The 15,271-nt window shown below is 40.2% G+C and overlaps 1 protein-coding gene across 3 annotated transcripts in view; it reads right to left on the reverse strand.

Annotated features, from left to right (window-relative positions):
* Positions 1 to 14,530, reverse strand: part of LOC106890310 (macrophage mannose receptor 1-like) — a 35,650-nt gene extending 21,120 nt beyond the window's left edge. For 2 of the 3 annotated variants that reach the window (XM_014946052.1, XM_014946068.1), the window contains exons 1-11: positions 14,381 to 14,530; positions 10,650 to 11,048; positions 9,248 to 9,421; positions 7,258 to 7,416; positions 6,317 to 6,430; positions 4,007 to 4,153; positions 3,328 to 3,510; positions 2,636 to 2,793; positions 2,136 to 2,246; positions 852 to 967; positions 272 to 420 (exon numbers count right to left, since the gene is read on the reverse strand). In XM_014946052.1, coding sequence (XP_014801538.1) covers positions 272 to 420; positions 852 to 967; positions 2,136 to 2,246; positions 2,636 to 2,793; positions 3,328 to 3,510; positions 4,007 to 4,153; positions 6,317 to 6,430; positions 7,258 to 7,416; positions 9,248 to 9,421; positions 10,650 to 11,048; positions 14,381 to 14,450 — 1,780 coding nt within the window. In that variant the 5' untranslated portion in view covers positions 14,451 to 14,530. The remainder of the gene's footprint in view (positions 1 to 271; positions 421 to 851; positions 968 to 2,135; positions 2,247 to 2,635; positions 2,794 to 3,327; positions 3,511 to 4,006; positions 4,154 to 6,316; positions 6,431 to 7,257; positions 7,417 to 9,247; positions 9,422 to 10,649; positions 11,049 to 14,380) is intronic. The other variant, XM_014946060.1, reaches the window with a different exon arrangement.
* Between the last annotated feature and the right edge of the window lie 741 nt (positions 14,531 to 15,271).

Consider the following 15,271-nt stretch of genomic DNA (forward strand, 5'->3'; position numbering starts at 1 on the left):
CTTATGTCTTTCTTGTAGTGAGGGGTCCAAAACTGAACACAGTATTTGATGTACAACCTCACCAGTGCCAAGTACATGTACGAAAGTTGAACACAGTATTTGATGTGCGACCTCACCAGTGCCAAGTACATGTACGAAAGACACTCCTGTTTCGAAGGCAGAATGTTCCTATGTGTCATCATGGCTGTGTTTTAGCAAAGTTGGAAGACATTTTAGAATTACAACACAGAAAGTTCCTCAGTAGCATAAATTTACTCCAATGGAAGAGTACCAGGCATTGCCGCGTTCCAGTTTGTATAGAGAACACCTTCACCAGTCACCCACTTGAACATCCCTTGCTCTTCTGTGTCTGAGAGACCAATCCAAAAGTACTTCTCAGGGCTCAGACCAATGAGGCTGGTCAGGTAGGCTTCCTCATATCTAAAATGACAGGAGTCAGGTGGGGATTAAGCCTAGATTTCCCTTAGTCTGCTATTTCTCAGCATCCTAAATTACACAGGAATGAATGGAGCCTCCATTAGGTTTTCTTTTGCATGGAAATATGTTGCTTAACTGGGTACCAGATGGACTAGCTTTAACAGTAGGTGAAGCTATGCTATACTGAAAAACTGCTTCTTACAGAACAGAAGCATCTGTGGTCTGTTCTTTCAGGGTAAGGTACTGGAAAACATGAATGTGTAAAATATATTTATTTAGAAAACACATGCTGAATTTATTGATTTTAATGTTTTTTCTCCAGAAGAAGGATATCCTGTTTTTATGGTTTCACATTTTTGTCCAAAAAGTTCTTGCCTGTTTTATAAAATTCCAATATTATTGCATCAGATAGAGTTTTTAAACTCTTTTCATACCTGTCTCCTATACTTGTTAAATAACCACTGCTCCTTTCACAGGTTTTCTTTGCTTCTGAAAATGTTACAGATGTATGTCCAACCAAGTAGCAGTAAAATCCATGTCTTTTCCAGCCCTGCCAGGAACATGGGAAATGTACTTTCAGTAAAAAGAGCGTATGTTATAGTGCTTGAACTTCAGTCCATCAACATATTTCGATATTTCGGTCAATCAACATATAACAAACTCTTCAATCAATATATTTTTAATATAACGTAATGTAATAATAATTTGAATTCCAGTGAACTAAGGGAAATTAAGCTTAAAAAACATCCAGAAAGAAGAGATTTAATATATATGAGACCCCCTTTTTTGACAATTAGTAACTGATAAATTTTAACTGATAGAACATCAGAGGGACACAGAATGGAGAGTGTGTTCAGAAGCAGGTGAATAAAACACTTCCTTGCCCAGAACCAAAGAGAGTAGTCTGTGTTATAGTGAGATGCTGACTCAAGTTTCCTTCTGTTTCTAGCTAAAAGAACAGTAACTGAACTAATTAATTGCTTTAACTTATCCACTCACCTCAAGTCTGACTGAAGAGGTAGCATAATTTTGAGGCAAAAGCCTCAAAATTACGACTGAATTCCAAGTCACTTTTCCCTTCTACACCAGCTCAAGATTTGCTTACTACACCCAAGAAAGGTAATAAACTCTGTGTTCAGTATTTGGCTGCTGCCTGGTTTCAGGCCTCAGCTCTGTTCCAGATATGGGGCGGTGGGAAATGTTACCAACTATAGAACAGTAGTAAATAGGAAAGTAAAAAGAGAGAAAAAGACAAGGAAAAAAAAAAAAAAAAAGAAAAAGAAGCAGTAGTATACAATAACTTGTTAAAAAAAAAAATTAACTCATAAAAGCAATTTGATTGGTTTGATTTGGCTTCAGTAGTGAGATTTCTCATCATCTTGTATCATGTCACATAGTCCAGAAATGGTTCTCAGTCTCTACTACATCTCAGGTAACTGCAGATGGTTATAGAACAACATAATAAATATGCAGAAAACCGCAGTAACGGCTTTAGCCTCTTCCACAGGCAGTTCTGAGAGATAATGAGGCTGGCTCATATTGGCCAAAAAAGTTTCAAAATAACTGTATTTTAAATAAGGGAATATAGTGAAAATTATCTCCCTGAATTTGATATGCAACCACAGCTGTGGAAAAAAAAAATAGTGTCAATGTCAAGTGGAGATTGTGAAAACAATGGATTTTTGATAACCAGATTCTTGATTGCACTTTCTTCTTACCTGTGGGCAGGCAGAGTCGGGCTTTGCTGTCCCAGAAACTCCTTCTACTGGGTCTCTTCTGCAGATGTAACCTAACTTTTTATCACAGGCACTGTCTGCCCAGTATCCAGCCTAGATGCAGTATGGGAAGAGGTGAAAAATAGTGAGGCAAAACCTGTTTCTTCTGGAAAAGTGACTGATTTTTTTTTTTCAAATATTGCTTCAATGAGACAATAAAGGTCTATACTTTTTAATGATTTCAAAGAATTAGTGCTCAATTTTGAGGTTACATTAAGCTAACTAAGTGTCACAGGCAGACTGTTAAGCTTTGCTTGGCATATAATTTACACTTACAGTCAGATATAAACATTTATTTCTAATTTAATTTTATATTTAATTTAGAATAACCATCTTTCTGAGTGAATAAAGGTACCGTTCCCTGACTTGTTTCTGAATTGAATTTTAAAAAAATAAACGAAAATCACATAGTGTAGTGCTACACAAATGTGGAATGATTCTACCTCTCCTGCCATAATGACACAATCTTCTTGCCCATTGATTGCATGGGTTGGTTCTCCAGGCAACCATTTGGTGTATGTCACAGGAGTCCCATCGCTCCACTCAAAGTACATTTGAGTGCTGAGATCATTCAGGCCAATCCACAGCTCATCCACAGGTTCTAAGAACAGAAGTTGACTTGTTTTAGTACCCAAGTTGAAAGTCTATAAGAGCAAGGACATGAGCTGAAATTGCCATGTTACAATACAAATTCATCTAGATTAACTGACAGTGGAGTTTATTTTAAGATCCAATTCATGTTCTTCTTTCAAGAAGTTAAAAAATGAGATACCAGCAGGAAATGAGATTCCTCAGCTTTATCAGTAAAAGTTCATTACTGTGTCTACAGCTGGAAGGTGTCTGAGGGAGATAATGCTCTCCTACACTGCAGTAACTAGAGCTGTTATTTCCTTCAAGTGATTTCATGCAGTGAAAAACAAATGAAAAACAAAATGAAAAGAATGACAAAGAAAATAAAGAGAGCGCTAATGATTCCTCTTGTGGTTTTTTGGTGTTTGGTTTTTTTAACCTATATTCCTGTGGGCTTCTCTATAAATATTCATCTCAAGCAAATATTTTTTTCTTTAAATCTTCTAAGCTTTCTAATAATATTGTTCTCCATTTGTACCAAACACTGCCCTGTAGAAATACTCACTGTAGCCAAGCTGAGACAGTATGAAGCCATGTTCCTCGGGGTTGTGGATACTGGCCAGATTGCCATTGCTCTCATTGCAGGAAATCAGGGCTTCTCTCCATCCTCTGGGGTCTCTGTGAATGCTGTAACAGTGATCTCCATACAGCAACCATCCTTCTGGGCATTTAAGAGCCTCTGCATCTCCTCAGAATCAAAAGATATTTCAAGTTTTCAAACAGTGCAAACAGAAGTCTAGAATAAGTGCAATTACATCTGAAATCAGTTAATCAACCAATTAGAATGAAAATGGAGTGATTACAAATAAGCAGTACTTCTATTCATTCCTCATATATGTTAAACATCATAGTCTGCTGTTGCACAGTGGACTTTTACAGAAAACATGCTGCATTTAAACAAAATAACGGAGCCAGCTGTAACTGGGTTCATTAGTGTGAAATGCTCACTTCTGGACAGAGGAATATTTTGGAATTCCATGTATACTGTTTTCAACATGAAATAAAAATTGCTTGTATGGTTACTGGGTTCCAGGAACATTTTTAAAATATATTTGGTTAAAGAAATAACAGTCAGAACAATCAAAGCAGAACAAATGGCAATTATTTTTTTTAATAGCTGTGAAATTTCGTTTTAGTGACACAAATTCTGTCTTTATGAAAGGGTATTTATTTGCTTGACATACCTGATGGAAAAATGGAAATATCTGGACTGGAGTTTTCCTTTTTACAGATATAGCCAACTTTTATCTCACATGGCTGGTTTTCCCATTTAGCTTCTCTTCTGGGATTTAGTACTGCACAGAGTTTCTCAGGCTCAGGCTCGGGGCTTCCTTCATAGAATAAACACCGAATTATTTTTACGTAACACAGTTTTTGTGTCAGCAGCAATCGAGAGAACAATTTTCTTCCATCCTTTTCAAATGTCAATTACGGACTGATGACCTCATTGCTACAGTTATTTTTCTACTGGAGATAAGGAAATGTAATTTAAAAGTACCCATCAAAAGATTTCTTTACATGCTTGTTGCATAATTCACACTTTCTGCCATATTTGATTGCAGAATAGTGGTCTCAAAAATAAGATGTTCCTGTAAGTTTTGTGAAAATTGTTGGCTGGCACAGAAGAGAGACTAAACTTTGAGCTCTTACTGGTGGAGAGGCTGCAGCAAGTCCTTTCCTCATCAGCCTGTGCATAGGGGTCAGCCATACATCTGCTGAGGAATATGTAGCTCATGACCAGTTGCAGAATAAATTATGTTGTTGCCCAGTCAGTAGGTGCTGGACTGAAGAGTCCAGATATCGCAGGGGTACCTGGTGCTGCTACGGGTGCAACACCATACACAGACTGTAGGAAATCAGGGTTCATAGTTTCACAGCTCATAAAACATCTAGTTGAATATACATTTAGTGGTCAGGACCCAGTTATGTTAATAGGACTGAGTAACGAACTTAAATCACTCTGTTACATTCATTAAATCAGAGGACGCAGTTTTGAGCTAGTATCTTTGGGCAGGAACACAGTAAAGCAGCATCTTAACATGGTTCATATTCCGACAAGGAATTTTACAGATGTGAAGAGAGAAGAGTGTTCTTCAGAGTAAGAACCATCAGCTGCTAAGAATAAAAAGAGATTTCAAAACCTGAAAATTGGAGTTCTAGCCCTCTCCTAGGCTTCCTCTCCATGGGTGCATGTTATATGGCTTTTCAGTCTACAGCTGTGTTTAGCAATGCACAAAAATAATCATATGGAACTCCTAAAATAAAATATAAGGCACATCTGTGGATGAAGCATACCAAATCACATGTGAATTCAAATTTCCTCATTTCCCCAATGACCTTGCAGAGGAGTGTTTCCTTTCTGTGTGAGGTTCTGGTCCAGCAGCTTTCAGTGGTGTGCTGGTACAAAAAAGTTCCACTCAGAGCCTTTGGAAAGGTCCTTTCTGCATGTCCCTTCAGCAACTTGGCTTCAGATTTGCTCGTTGCTGTAAGCAGAGCTTCCTCACATACCCTCACACTTGCTGTATGTCTCTCCTTTGCCTGTCTCTACAACTGGCTCTCTGGGAGGTTCTTCAGGACTACTGTCCTTGGGGAATGGACAGTGTTTTCCTCTTTTCAGAGAGGTCCACAGTGTGAAAACTTTTTTTTTTTTTTCCTCCCCCCCCAAAGTTCAACTTACAATAATTTGGCAGTAAACTGGAAATGTGTAGATTAACTCATCATAATAGCCATCACGTGGGGATACAGGAACTCCAACAGCGTGGGCTGCTTGACATGAGAGCCAACTGCTCTCCTTCTCTGCAAGGCTTAAGGAGTTTGACCAGCTCAGCAGAAGGTAGAAAACCCTCTATCAGACCCAGCAACTCTGGGCTTTCCCTTCATCCTCTGTGCCAGATAAAAGCAGGTGGCACCTCTGAGGCTTAGGGAAGGCAAAAGATGGAAGACGTGTGCATTTATTCAGCCAGCAAACATCCAGCATTTGCTGCAACCAGCTGTTGCCATGGCAATCATTAATCCACTTTCAAAGATAAACCACCAATGCTGCAAACTCTATTTACAGTCTCTCTTGAATGTTAAAGAGGAGACAAGAAAGGGGGAACAGCATAAAATCGACGAGGAAGGCTTTGCAAGGCTGCTGCTCACTGACAGCTGAGCCCTTGCAGGACGCGGGATCTGATAACCCTCGTGAGAGTTGAAAAGACACAGAGGTTTTCATTGACTTGAAGGCATTCCTAACGTGCTACAGCTCAACTATTGCTTTTCACTTTATCTGCTTCTGATAGGAGATGAGTTTATTTGATTCTTCTGCTTGAAAACCTTGTGATATATCCAGTGAAGAAAAGAATTATTTTCAGCTTTTTAATCTCACGTGTCTCATAAGCCTTTCAACTCTATTTCCTTGTGTTCATGGGGAATACTACAGGACAGTAATTAATATGCATTCAGCGTTCTGGCAGGAAAGATTAAGTCCAAAAACTTAAAAAACCAGTTACTACCTTGTGCCCAGTTAAAGTATCTGAAGGGAATGCCACCGCTCCACTGCCAGCCGCTGTTGAGATTCAAGCTGTTCAGCCCAATCCAGAGAGAGGATCTCTTGCTGCCAATCAAATCTAGGTAGCAGGAAGAGTTGAAGTATAATGAGATTCGTTAGGAAAAGCTCTGCATTTTCAAAGTTTTGAGGAAAATAATAAATGTCTGCTTCATGATTTCTAAATTCAGTACAAAATCCATGTTTGCTGGTAATAAGCTCAGAGAGTAATACACTCAGAGAAAGGTAAAAGACTATTTTGCATATTGGTTTATCTGAATTTAAGGTTATTCCACCGTTCTATATAAGCAATAAGCTTTGAAAACTGAAACACTGAATATTTATGTTACAAGTTTGATTGTGATGTAGTTGATACAGGCCTTAGTTCTACCATTTATGCATAAGTCCAGAAATTCATTAGATTTTTAATAGTGTTTTGTATAAAACTTGTATGGAGTTTGAAAAAATCTATTTCATTAGATACATGTGAAGAATACTGATTTCTTAACACAAAAGTCGTATAATGACTGCCTCCTATAATGCCTTTCCGTCTTGCAAGGGCCATTTCTGGGACCTTTCTGGTGTTTTCTGAGCTTGAGCCGACTTTTTCTTAGTCAGCTGGAAATTCTTAATTTTCTTTGGAAAAAAAATAATAATGGAATTATTATGTGGCAATTCCACAACTTACAAAAGTGCCACAATAATAATAGAAATAATTTCAAGTGGCAATTCCACAACTTACAAAAGTGCCACCCATAAAAAGCTGTAATTGTGCTATTTCTGCAGCAGTACATATACTATTTTTACATTGCCTATTCATTGTAATGTGATTAAATCACTGAAATATTTGTAATCAGTCAAAAAAAACTAGTAGACACTCTTTTTACAGAGCACTGCTTATTAGTTCACCTCTTAGATATATCTCTTCATGTATCTCTGTGATGCTTAATAATTCTGCGTTCTGTTGCTGGCAGCTCTTCCTTGCTTGGTGCCACGTGAGAGCTGACTGGTCGTTTATTTGGTAGCGGGTTCCTGTCAAAGGGTCTGTAGTCCAAAATCTGTCATTGTCTGTGTAAGAGAAAGGAGATTTGGTATAGCAGCTTATTGTAAACATCTTACACAAAACATTCTGAGATAATTAACTGCAAGCTTCCTGCTGAAACGAGATTCTGAAGCAAATAAGACTCAGAGCACCCAAACTCATAGCCTTCCGTTAACTTGTTCTACGTTAAGTAAAAGAGACTTTGCCATTGACATTAGCAGACATGGGCCTTTCATCCTTTATTTTCAGTTTCCCCTGTCAAATCTAATAATCTCCAGGTGAAAAAAAAAATTGTGTAAAGAGATCAATAAAGCAAAACTGGACCTTAGTCATTACCTACTCTGAAAACCTTTTCAGCAGCGCATAGGCTATGCTCAAATTAATTCTTGGCTGAAATGGAACTGAAATGCAAATATTCCCAATGATGTAAAGTTTGCTTCTCAAACTATGGCATCATTAATTACGTTTGCCACACTACAAACTTGGGGAAGAGTGGCTGGAAAGCTACCTGGTGGAAAAGGACCTGGGGGTGTTGGTTGACAGCTGGCTGAATATGAGCCAGAAGAGCACCCAGGTAGCCAAGAAGGCCAACAGCATCCTGGCCTGTGTCAGGAATAGTGTTTGGTCACTGTCCCTGGAGGTATTTAAAGCACATGTAGATGTAGTGCTGAGGGACATGATTTAGTGGTGGACTTGGCAGTGTTAGGTTAACAGTTGGACTTGATGATCTTAAAGGCCTTTTCCAACTTAAAAGATTCTATGTTCTTTTTAAACTGTATTCATTATTTCTAGTCTGCATCTGTGTTGTAGGTAATTGGAATTTAGGGCAAGTGCTAATAAGCTGTGATTACAAGTTCCCCTAACTTTCTATTTTTTGAGGAAAACATATTTAATTTCTTGAATTATTCATTAGAAGAAATGTTTTCTATTTTTATTGTGTTACTTTATTGCTGATTGAATTCAGATTTTTAACATTCTCTTTTTTTAATTGTAGATTCAGGTGTTAGTGATAGTTTCCCAAGAATTTTATAATGCCAAATACTTCACGTTTGCCAGTTTATGGCAGGATGTTCTGGGATTTTTCAAGCTCGGCATGGAACATTGCACCAGGAAATAATTTTCTGTAACATCAGTGAAAGTGGTGGTGGTGGCTGGTGGTTGGGAATGAGTTGAACCCAATTTCTCAGAGCAACGCTCCTGTCAAAATGACAAATAGCGATATAGCACTTAAAAATTAGGTCTGAGGCAGCATTTTTAATACCTTCATTAACACCGTATTTTGGTGTCCTTCATCCTGCACTCAGATACACATACGTTTATCTGTTCAGATAATGCTATCTTGTAGTGTTACCTTAAACATTACAAGGGAAAGGCTCATGATGTTGCTATTTCAGTAAGGCTTTTGAGCCAATCTTCTGATTTTGTGCCTTTCAGAAAACAAACTACATCCTCCTGTGCCTGCCAACCAATCTTGTGATACAGCACAGGGATTTGCATGGGTAGAAAAGGTTATACTACTGTTATTACAAACAGCAATGAAGCAAGGAGAATTAGGCTGTGAGTAGCATCTCAATCTTCAGATGATTTTATGCTGAACACAGTCCTATTTAAAGCATATTGGTCTTCTCCTGGGTGGTAGCTACTGATGGACACACCCAGACACCTTTCAGCCTGACTGTAGACTCATAGGAACCAGTGTTGTGTCTTCTGTAGTGAATGGTGTGGCATGGCAGAGACATTTTTTGAGTAAAATAACACCATGACAAGGTTTTTTCCCTTCTATATTAGTAACAGCGCCTCAGCATTGATAGCGAACAGTGTTGGGTTTTAGTGTCCACGTCAGCATTTCAGACTTACTGCCAGTTGGACAGAACCCATACAAGTTGTCCGCGTCGAAGTCGGGGGTGGTGGCACACCAGAGCAAGCCATCCGACCTGCCGGCAGCCGTGCACCCGGCGTGCCATTTACCCCTCAGCTGGAAGGGGAAGACACATGGAGCTCCGTTGGCATTTCCCAACAGCGTAAACAGATCTGAGGAGGCAAAAGAGAAACGATAACATAGGTACAGGAACCTTGGGGACCCAATTCTCTATGTGTCTGTTCACTTCAGACAAGTATTTGGAGAAAGAGTTGCAAGCGTTACACCAGTGTAACTGGGGACCTACTGTCACCAAAAGTGTTCTTCCAAGGAAGTTATAGGTAGGACTTGCAATTTACCACAGGCTGAGGGAGCTGGGGTTGTTCAGCCTGGAGAAGAGGAGGCTCCGGGGAGACCTAATAGCAGCCTTCCAGTACCTGAGGGGGGCCTACAGGAAGGCTGGGGAGAACCTGTTTAGAAAGGCCTGCAGTGACAGGACGAGGGGCAATGGCTTCAAGCTGGAGGGGAACAGATTTAGATTGGAGATGAGGAGAGGGTTCTTCACTGTGAGGGTGGTGGAGCACTGGAACAGGTTGCCCAGGGAGGTGGTTGAGGCCCCATCCCTGGAGATATTCAAGGAGAGGCTCGACGAGGCCCTGGGCAACCTGGTCTAGTTGGGGGTGTCCCTGCTGACTGCAGGGGGGTCAGACTAGATGACCCTTGGAGGTCCCTTCCGGCCTGGGAAATTCTATGATTCTATGATTTACTTACGATTTTGCCAGCTGTAATGGCTGGAGATAGAGACGTTTCATACTGAAGTCAAGAACTGTGGAAAAACTGTAGTGATTTTTGTCTCATATGTTTAAAAGAATTTTATAAAAATAACATTACTTTGCTTTTCATGTTGCTTAACTTCCCACCATTCATTTAACTGTTAAATGTTGTGGGGTTTTTAATCATCTGAGATCTTGTAGAGGAACTGAATGGTAGTGTGCATGGAATTATTTCCTTATATTCACTATAGGAGTATTAAACTTAAAGATTTTTGCCTTTAGTCCAACAATGCTAATACAATTTCACTAGTACTAGTATGCAGTTAAATAAAGCACTTTGATTAAAGCTAGCTATTAAAAATAGCCTAGATCCACCTTTTTCTTTAAAAGTAAAGGGAAAAAAAATGTGTATTTTGCACATACTATATTCTCTCTGAAGCTAAGCACCTGTGCGTCTCCAGGATGGAGGAACACAGGCCTGAGTACATGAAAGAATCATCCTCCAGTCCAACATTGCCTAAATGTGGAACAGCTGATGTTAGCCTAAGGGAGCAGAAGTCAAAGGACCCTACCCATGAGGCAAAAAAGTAGGTTCAAGACACTGTTAGGATTAACCTTTAAACTTTACCTTCATGGCCTTTAGAACACAAATCATCCATGGTGCCATAGATCTTCCATTTGTTCGCCGTTGCTGATCCTGTGTTCACCACGACATTGTCTTCTTTTCTTTTGCCAGCACTGAGAAATAAATCTTCCCCTTGGATTGCCAAGGTTGCATTTCTGCACTCCCATTTCTGGAATTCACTTTTCTTGTTGCAGGGGTACAAAGCAATTTTAGCCTGGTTTTGCTTGTAGGGCACTCCCAAACATTGTGCAAATGCCATGCTCATCACCTGGTGATCAGACACCCACCTGAATTTTTGCAGCTCAGTGTTTTTGTTGCAAGCAGCTGTTGTGACTGCATGAGAACTCTGAGCAATTAAACAGAGCTTAGTATCCTCATTGTGTATTAAAAATATTTTGTTGTCTGTAAAACAAAATAATCAGAATTAATGTATTTATGGTGAGCACATGATGAGGGGAGCTTGTGGGGAAGGAGCCGTGCTGTTGATTCTATGCTGAGCTGACTCATCAGGAGACTGTAAATCTGAGTCACTTTTGCAAAGATCAAACAGCTTTTTCAAGACTTTCTTTTGCTTCTGGGAAGGAAAAATAACTGCAATTCATGTAAATACAATACAGAGGAATAAGAGCACATAAAAAACATTATGAGAACTTCAAAAATGTCATTACTATAATGGAATTTTCATGAGTATAGTGGATTTTATTTTTCTAAATCCCTTCTGAAATAGACATTTCTTTCAAGATTTCCAAAAGAGATCTTACTGAGGATTTGGAAGTTTACCATCGCTCCATGCACTACAGATTTAGCTCACTCACATCACATATGTAACGTAAGCTACACAAGGTTGCATTTGTGCTTGGTACAGTTAATGAGTGAACCTTCTGCAATTCTTGCTCTTCCTATAATTGGCATGTTCTGTTATGACTTGGGGGCCCTGGGGGTGAAAAACTGTGGAACAGTGACTTGATATCTTGCCTTAGAATTATAGAATCATTCAGGTTGGAAAAGACCCTTGGGATCATCGAGTCCAACCATCAACCCTACTCTACAAAGTCCTCCCCTACACCATATCCCCCAACCCCACATCTGACCGCCTCTTAAACACATCCAGGGATGGGGACTCAACCCCCTCCCTGGGCAGCCTATTCCAGTGTCTGACCACTCTTTCTGGGAAGAATTGTTTCCTAATGTCCTGTCTAAACCTCCCCTGTTGCAGCGTGAACCCATTCCCTCTTATTCTCTCGCTAATTTCCTGTGAGAAGAGACCAGCACCAGCCTCACTTTATATGTCTTTTCAGGTAGTTGTAGGTAATGATGAGGTCTCCCCTCAGCCTCCTCTTCCTCAAACTAAACAGTCCCAGCTCCTTCAATCTCTGTTCATAAGATTTATTCTCCAGATCCCTTGCCAGTTTTGTTGCCCTCCTCTGCACTCGCTCCAGCACCTCGGTATCTCTCTTGTATTGAGGTGCCCAAAACTGGATGCAATACTGAAGGTGTGGCCTCCCCAGCGTGAGTGCAGGGGGGCAATCACCTCCCTACTTCTGCTAGTCACACAATTTCTGATACAAGCCAGGATGCCATTGGGTTTCTTGGCCACCTGGGCACACTGCTGGCTCATATTCAGCTGCTTATGAATTAGAACCCCCAGGTCTTTTTGTGCCAGGCAGCTTTCCAGCCACACTTCCCCAAGCCTTGTTCCAGTATCCTCTCATTAGTACATCTACCATAAGAAGTCAACATCATTCACACAATCAAATCACAAGCATTCTCACAAGAACCAGCAGCAGGCAGTATATAGAGGTAAAGGTGCTGTGGGGGTCTGCCTGTGCATCGTTATGGAAAGACAATAATATGTGCATGCTAAACAAGCTAGCTAACACTCCCAAAGGGTTATAGGCAGCCTAATTTAGTAATCCATCAAGGTGAGTAGGTCCTGCTGGGAGGGGCAGCCCAGGATCGCAGATGTATGGCCGACATGTAGAATCATAGAATCATAGAGTTGTCCAGGCTGGAAGGGACCTCCAAAGGCCATCTAGTCAAACCTCCCCACAGTCAGCAGGGACAACCCCAACTAGGGTTGCCCAGGGCCTTGTTGAGCCTCACCTTGAACATCTCCAGGGAAAGGACCTCAACTACCTGTTCCAGTGCTCCACCACCCTCACAGTGAAGAACTTTCTCCTAATCTCCAATCTAAATCTGCTCTTCTCCAACTTAAAGCCACTGCCCCTCATCCTGTCACTGCAGGCCTTTGGAAACAGAATCTCCCCAGCCTTCAAAAGGAGCAGGTCAATGTAAAGCAGTGCTGGCCACTGGCCTGTGAACACAGCTGCCTGCTTTTCAAAACATCAAGTAGCATACAGCTCACACTGGCTTTGGGCCAGGAGAGGGTGAAATCTGGACTGCAGGGAATATTTGGTGGGACAGCTCTCTGTGCCTCAAACCCCCACCTGGAAACAGAGATATAGCATCACCCCCTATCCATCTGAGAGAATAACCACATAAGGGACAGGGACATATACTTCCAAACACTGAAGTAAATCTGTAGGACAAAGGTAGAGGATGTTAGGGCACAGCCAATGTTGAGTAGTGAACAGAGCAGAAAGTGTCTGGGAAATTCTGGGAATCTATGACAGGAAGAATAGGTCTTGTTAGGATATCTGTATTTAATGCTTGAGCTCTCCGAGAAGGAGACAGTATTACTTTGACCAGCTTAGTAATCTACAGAAGTTTCACTTCTTCAGATCTAAATTTGGAGCTAAGACCTAGTTTCTTCTTTCTTTGTCCATTTAGACAGAAAGTTTTAAATCTTACTAAATCTTTAATTTCTTACTTCTAACTAAGTGCTTCATGTAGTGCTCCAAGCTTCAGCTATTCCACCACGTAGTATTTTGGGGTCTAATACTAGTTCTCACTAGAAACTGTGAGGTTCATGCTTGGGCTAAGGTTCTGCTCTGGACAAAGACAGAGCAGAGGGAAGACCCCCTTTTTGCACATGCTAGTGCTGGCATAGCTCACACTGCTTTTGGAAGCTGTCATTTGTATCCCACTCCTCCACAAATCTCATGAATTGAAAGATAAAGGAAAAATGTCCTTGAACCTTATCACCATCCATACACCAAAATGGAGCTGTGATCTTTCCTTGGTCAACTTCAGAACCTTAACTACACCTCTCATCCTTACTCTGAAAGCTGCAGTGGTGGTTCCGGGGCTGTTCTCAACTCTGATCTTTTTAGTATGTTTTTCACTGGCATCTGCTCAGCCGCAGTATTGCATCACATCAGTCCACAAGCTCTGTTTCATCCCACACAACCTCATCCTCAGGCTAGGAGATACACATCCTATTTAATTCCTTTCTCTTTTTCATTTTTCGTAACTCAGTCACATATACAGACAAGGACTATGGAGCACACTGTGAAGTCCATCTACTTCACAGAGAAGACATAACCAAAAATTAAGTTGTATCCAAAGGGACATCTTTATCCACGTACATGACCCTGTCCTGACTTCTGATTCCCAGCTTTACTCCATCTTGATTCTTCCCCTCTCTTTAAAAGTAAACAAATGTCTCTATACCTGCATCTTTTTTAAACTTCTGTGCACCACCCCAGTGAGGATGAACATGCCATGCAGGGCAGCCAAGCTGCATGAAAATCTGAAACAGCCTGAGAAACAAGACAACCAAAATGCCCCACTTTCACATCCACTTTTGCTGTGGATAAAAACCAAAGACTCACCGAGTGTCTGAAAAGCGGCGTGAACGAAAGAGAGGAAAACTGAAACTGTAGAAAAAGTCAGGTGTTTCATTTCTTTCTTCTTAGTCACAAAGAGATGAGCTGAAATTAATTGCTGCAGTAGAAGTCCTTAAGGAACCAGTTGGCGCGAGCTCCTCCTCAGTTTTGGAGAGTTTTAGTTAAAAGAGAAAAGTCTAGGTTCTAAATAAGGAAATATCCTGTCACATGTGGTATTTTGAAATCTATAAATAATTACAAAATTCAAACATTGCCTCTGAAAGTGAAGTTTCCTTTCATTCAAATGCAAGTGGCAAAGTTTGAGCAGCTCAACATAATTCCACTAAATTATTAACTTTCTCTGTTCTGCTCTGGGATTGTAAAGTCCTGACCCTAAAAAACAAAGAAGCAGGGAGTGCACTTTAAATCTCATACATACATACCTGTGAAACTCAGAAAAAAAAATATGCAAATTTCTTGGCCAGATAGGCCTTCACTGCTACAAAAGATGTATTCATTTAATTTAGCGCACAGAGCAGCATTGACTATTTCAGTATGAAAAATTAACCCAGAGAGGAAGATTTAATTTTGCTTGGTAACTTGGCAAACTGGACACTATGTATACACCTGGCTTTTATCTGCTGTGCTTTAACAACTGGTAATACTACTGTGCAGTTACTTCATATGAATTTATCTCAGGAGAACAAATACAAATTAGTCAAATCTTTAAAAATTTTCTTTATGTTAACCAGTGATTTTGACAACAAAACTGTCTCTCAAAATTATTTAATTCCTAAAGTACATACATATTTTAATCCTTGATAATTTTCTTTGCACCGAATGTAAATGAGACAAGAAAAGATGAATATTCTCAAATATTACAAATGAGCTGCTGCT

The sequence above is a fragment of the Calidris pugnax genome, unplaced genomic scaffold (assembly GCF_001431845.1).
Source record: "Calidris pugnax isolate Ruff unplaced genomic scaffold, ASM143184v1 scaffold19, whole genome shotgun sequence".
Lineage (NCBI taxonomy): Eukaryota > Metazoa > Chordata > Aves > Charadriiformes > Scolopacidae > Calidris > Calidris pugnax.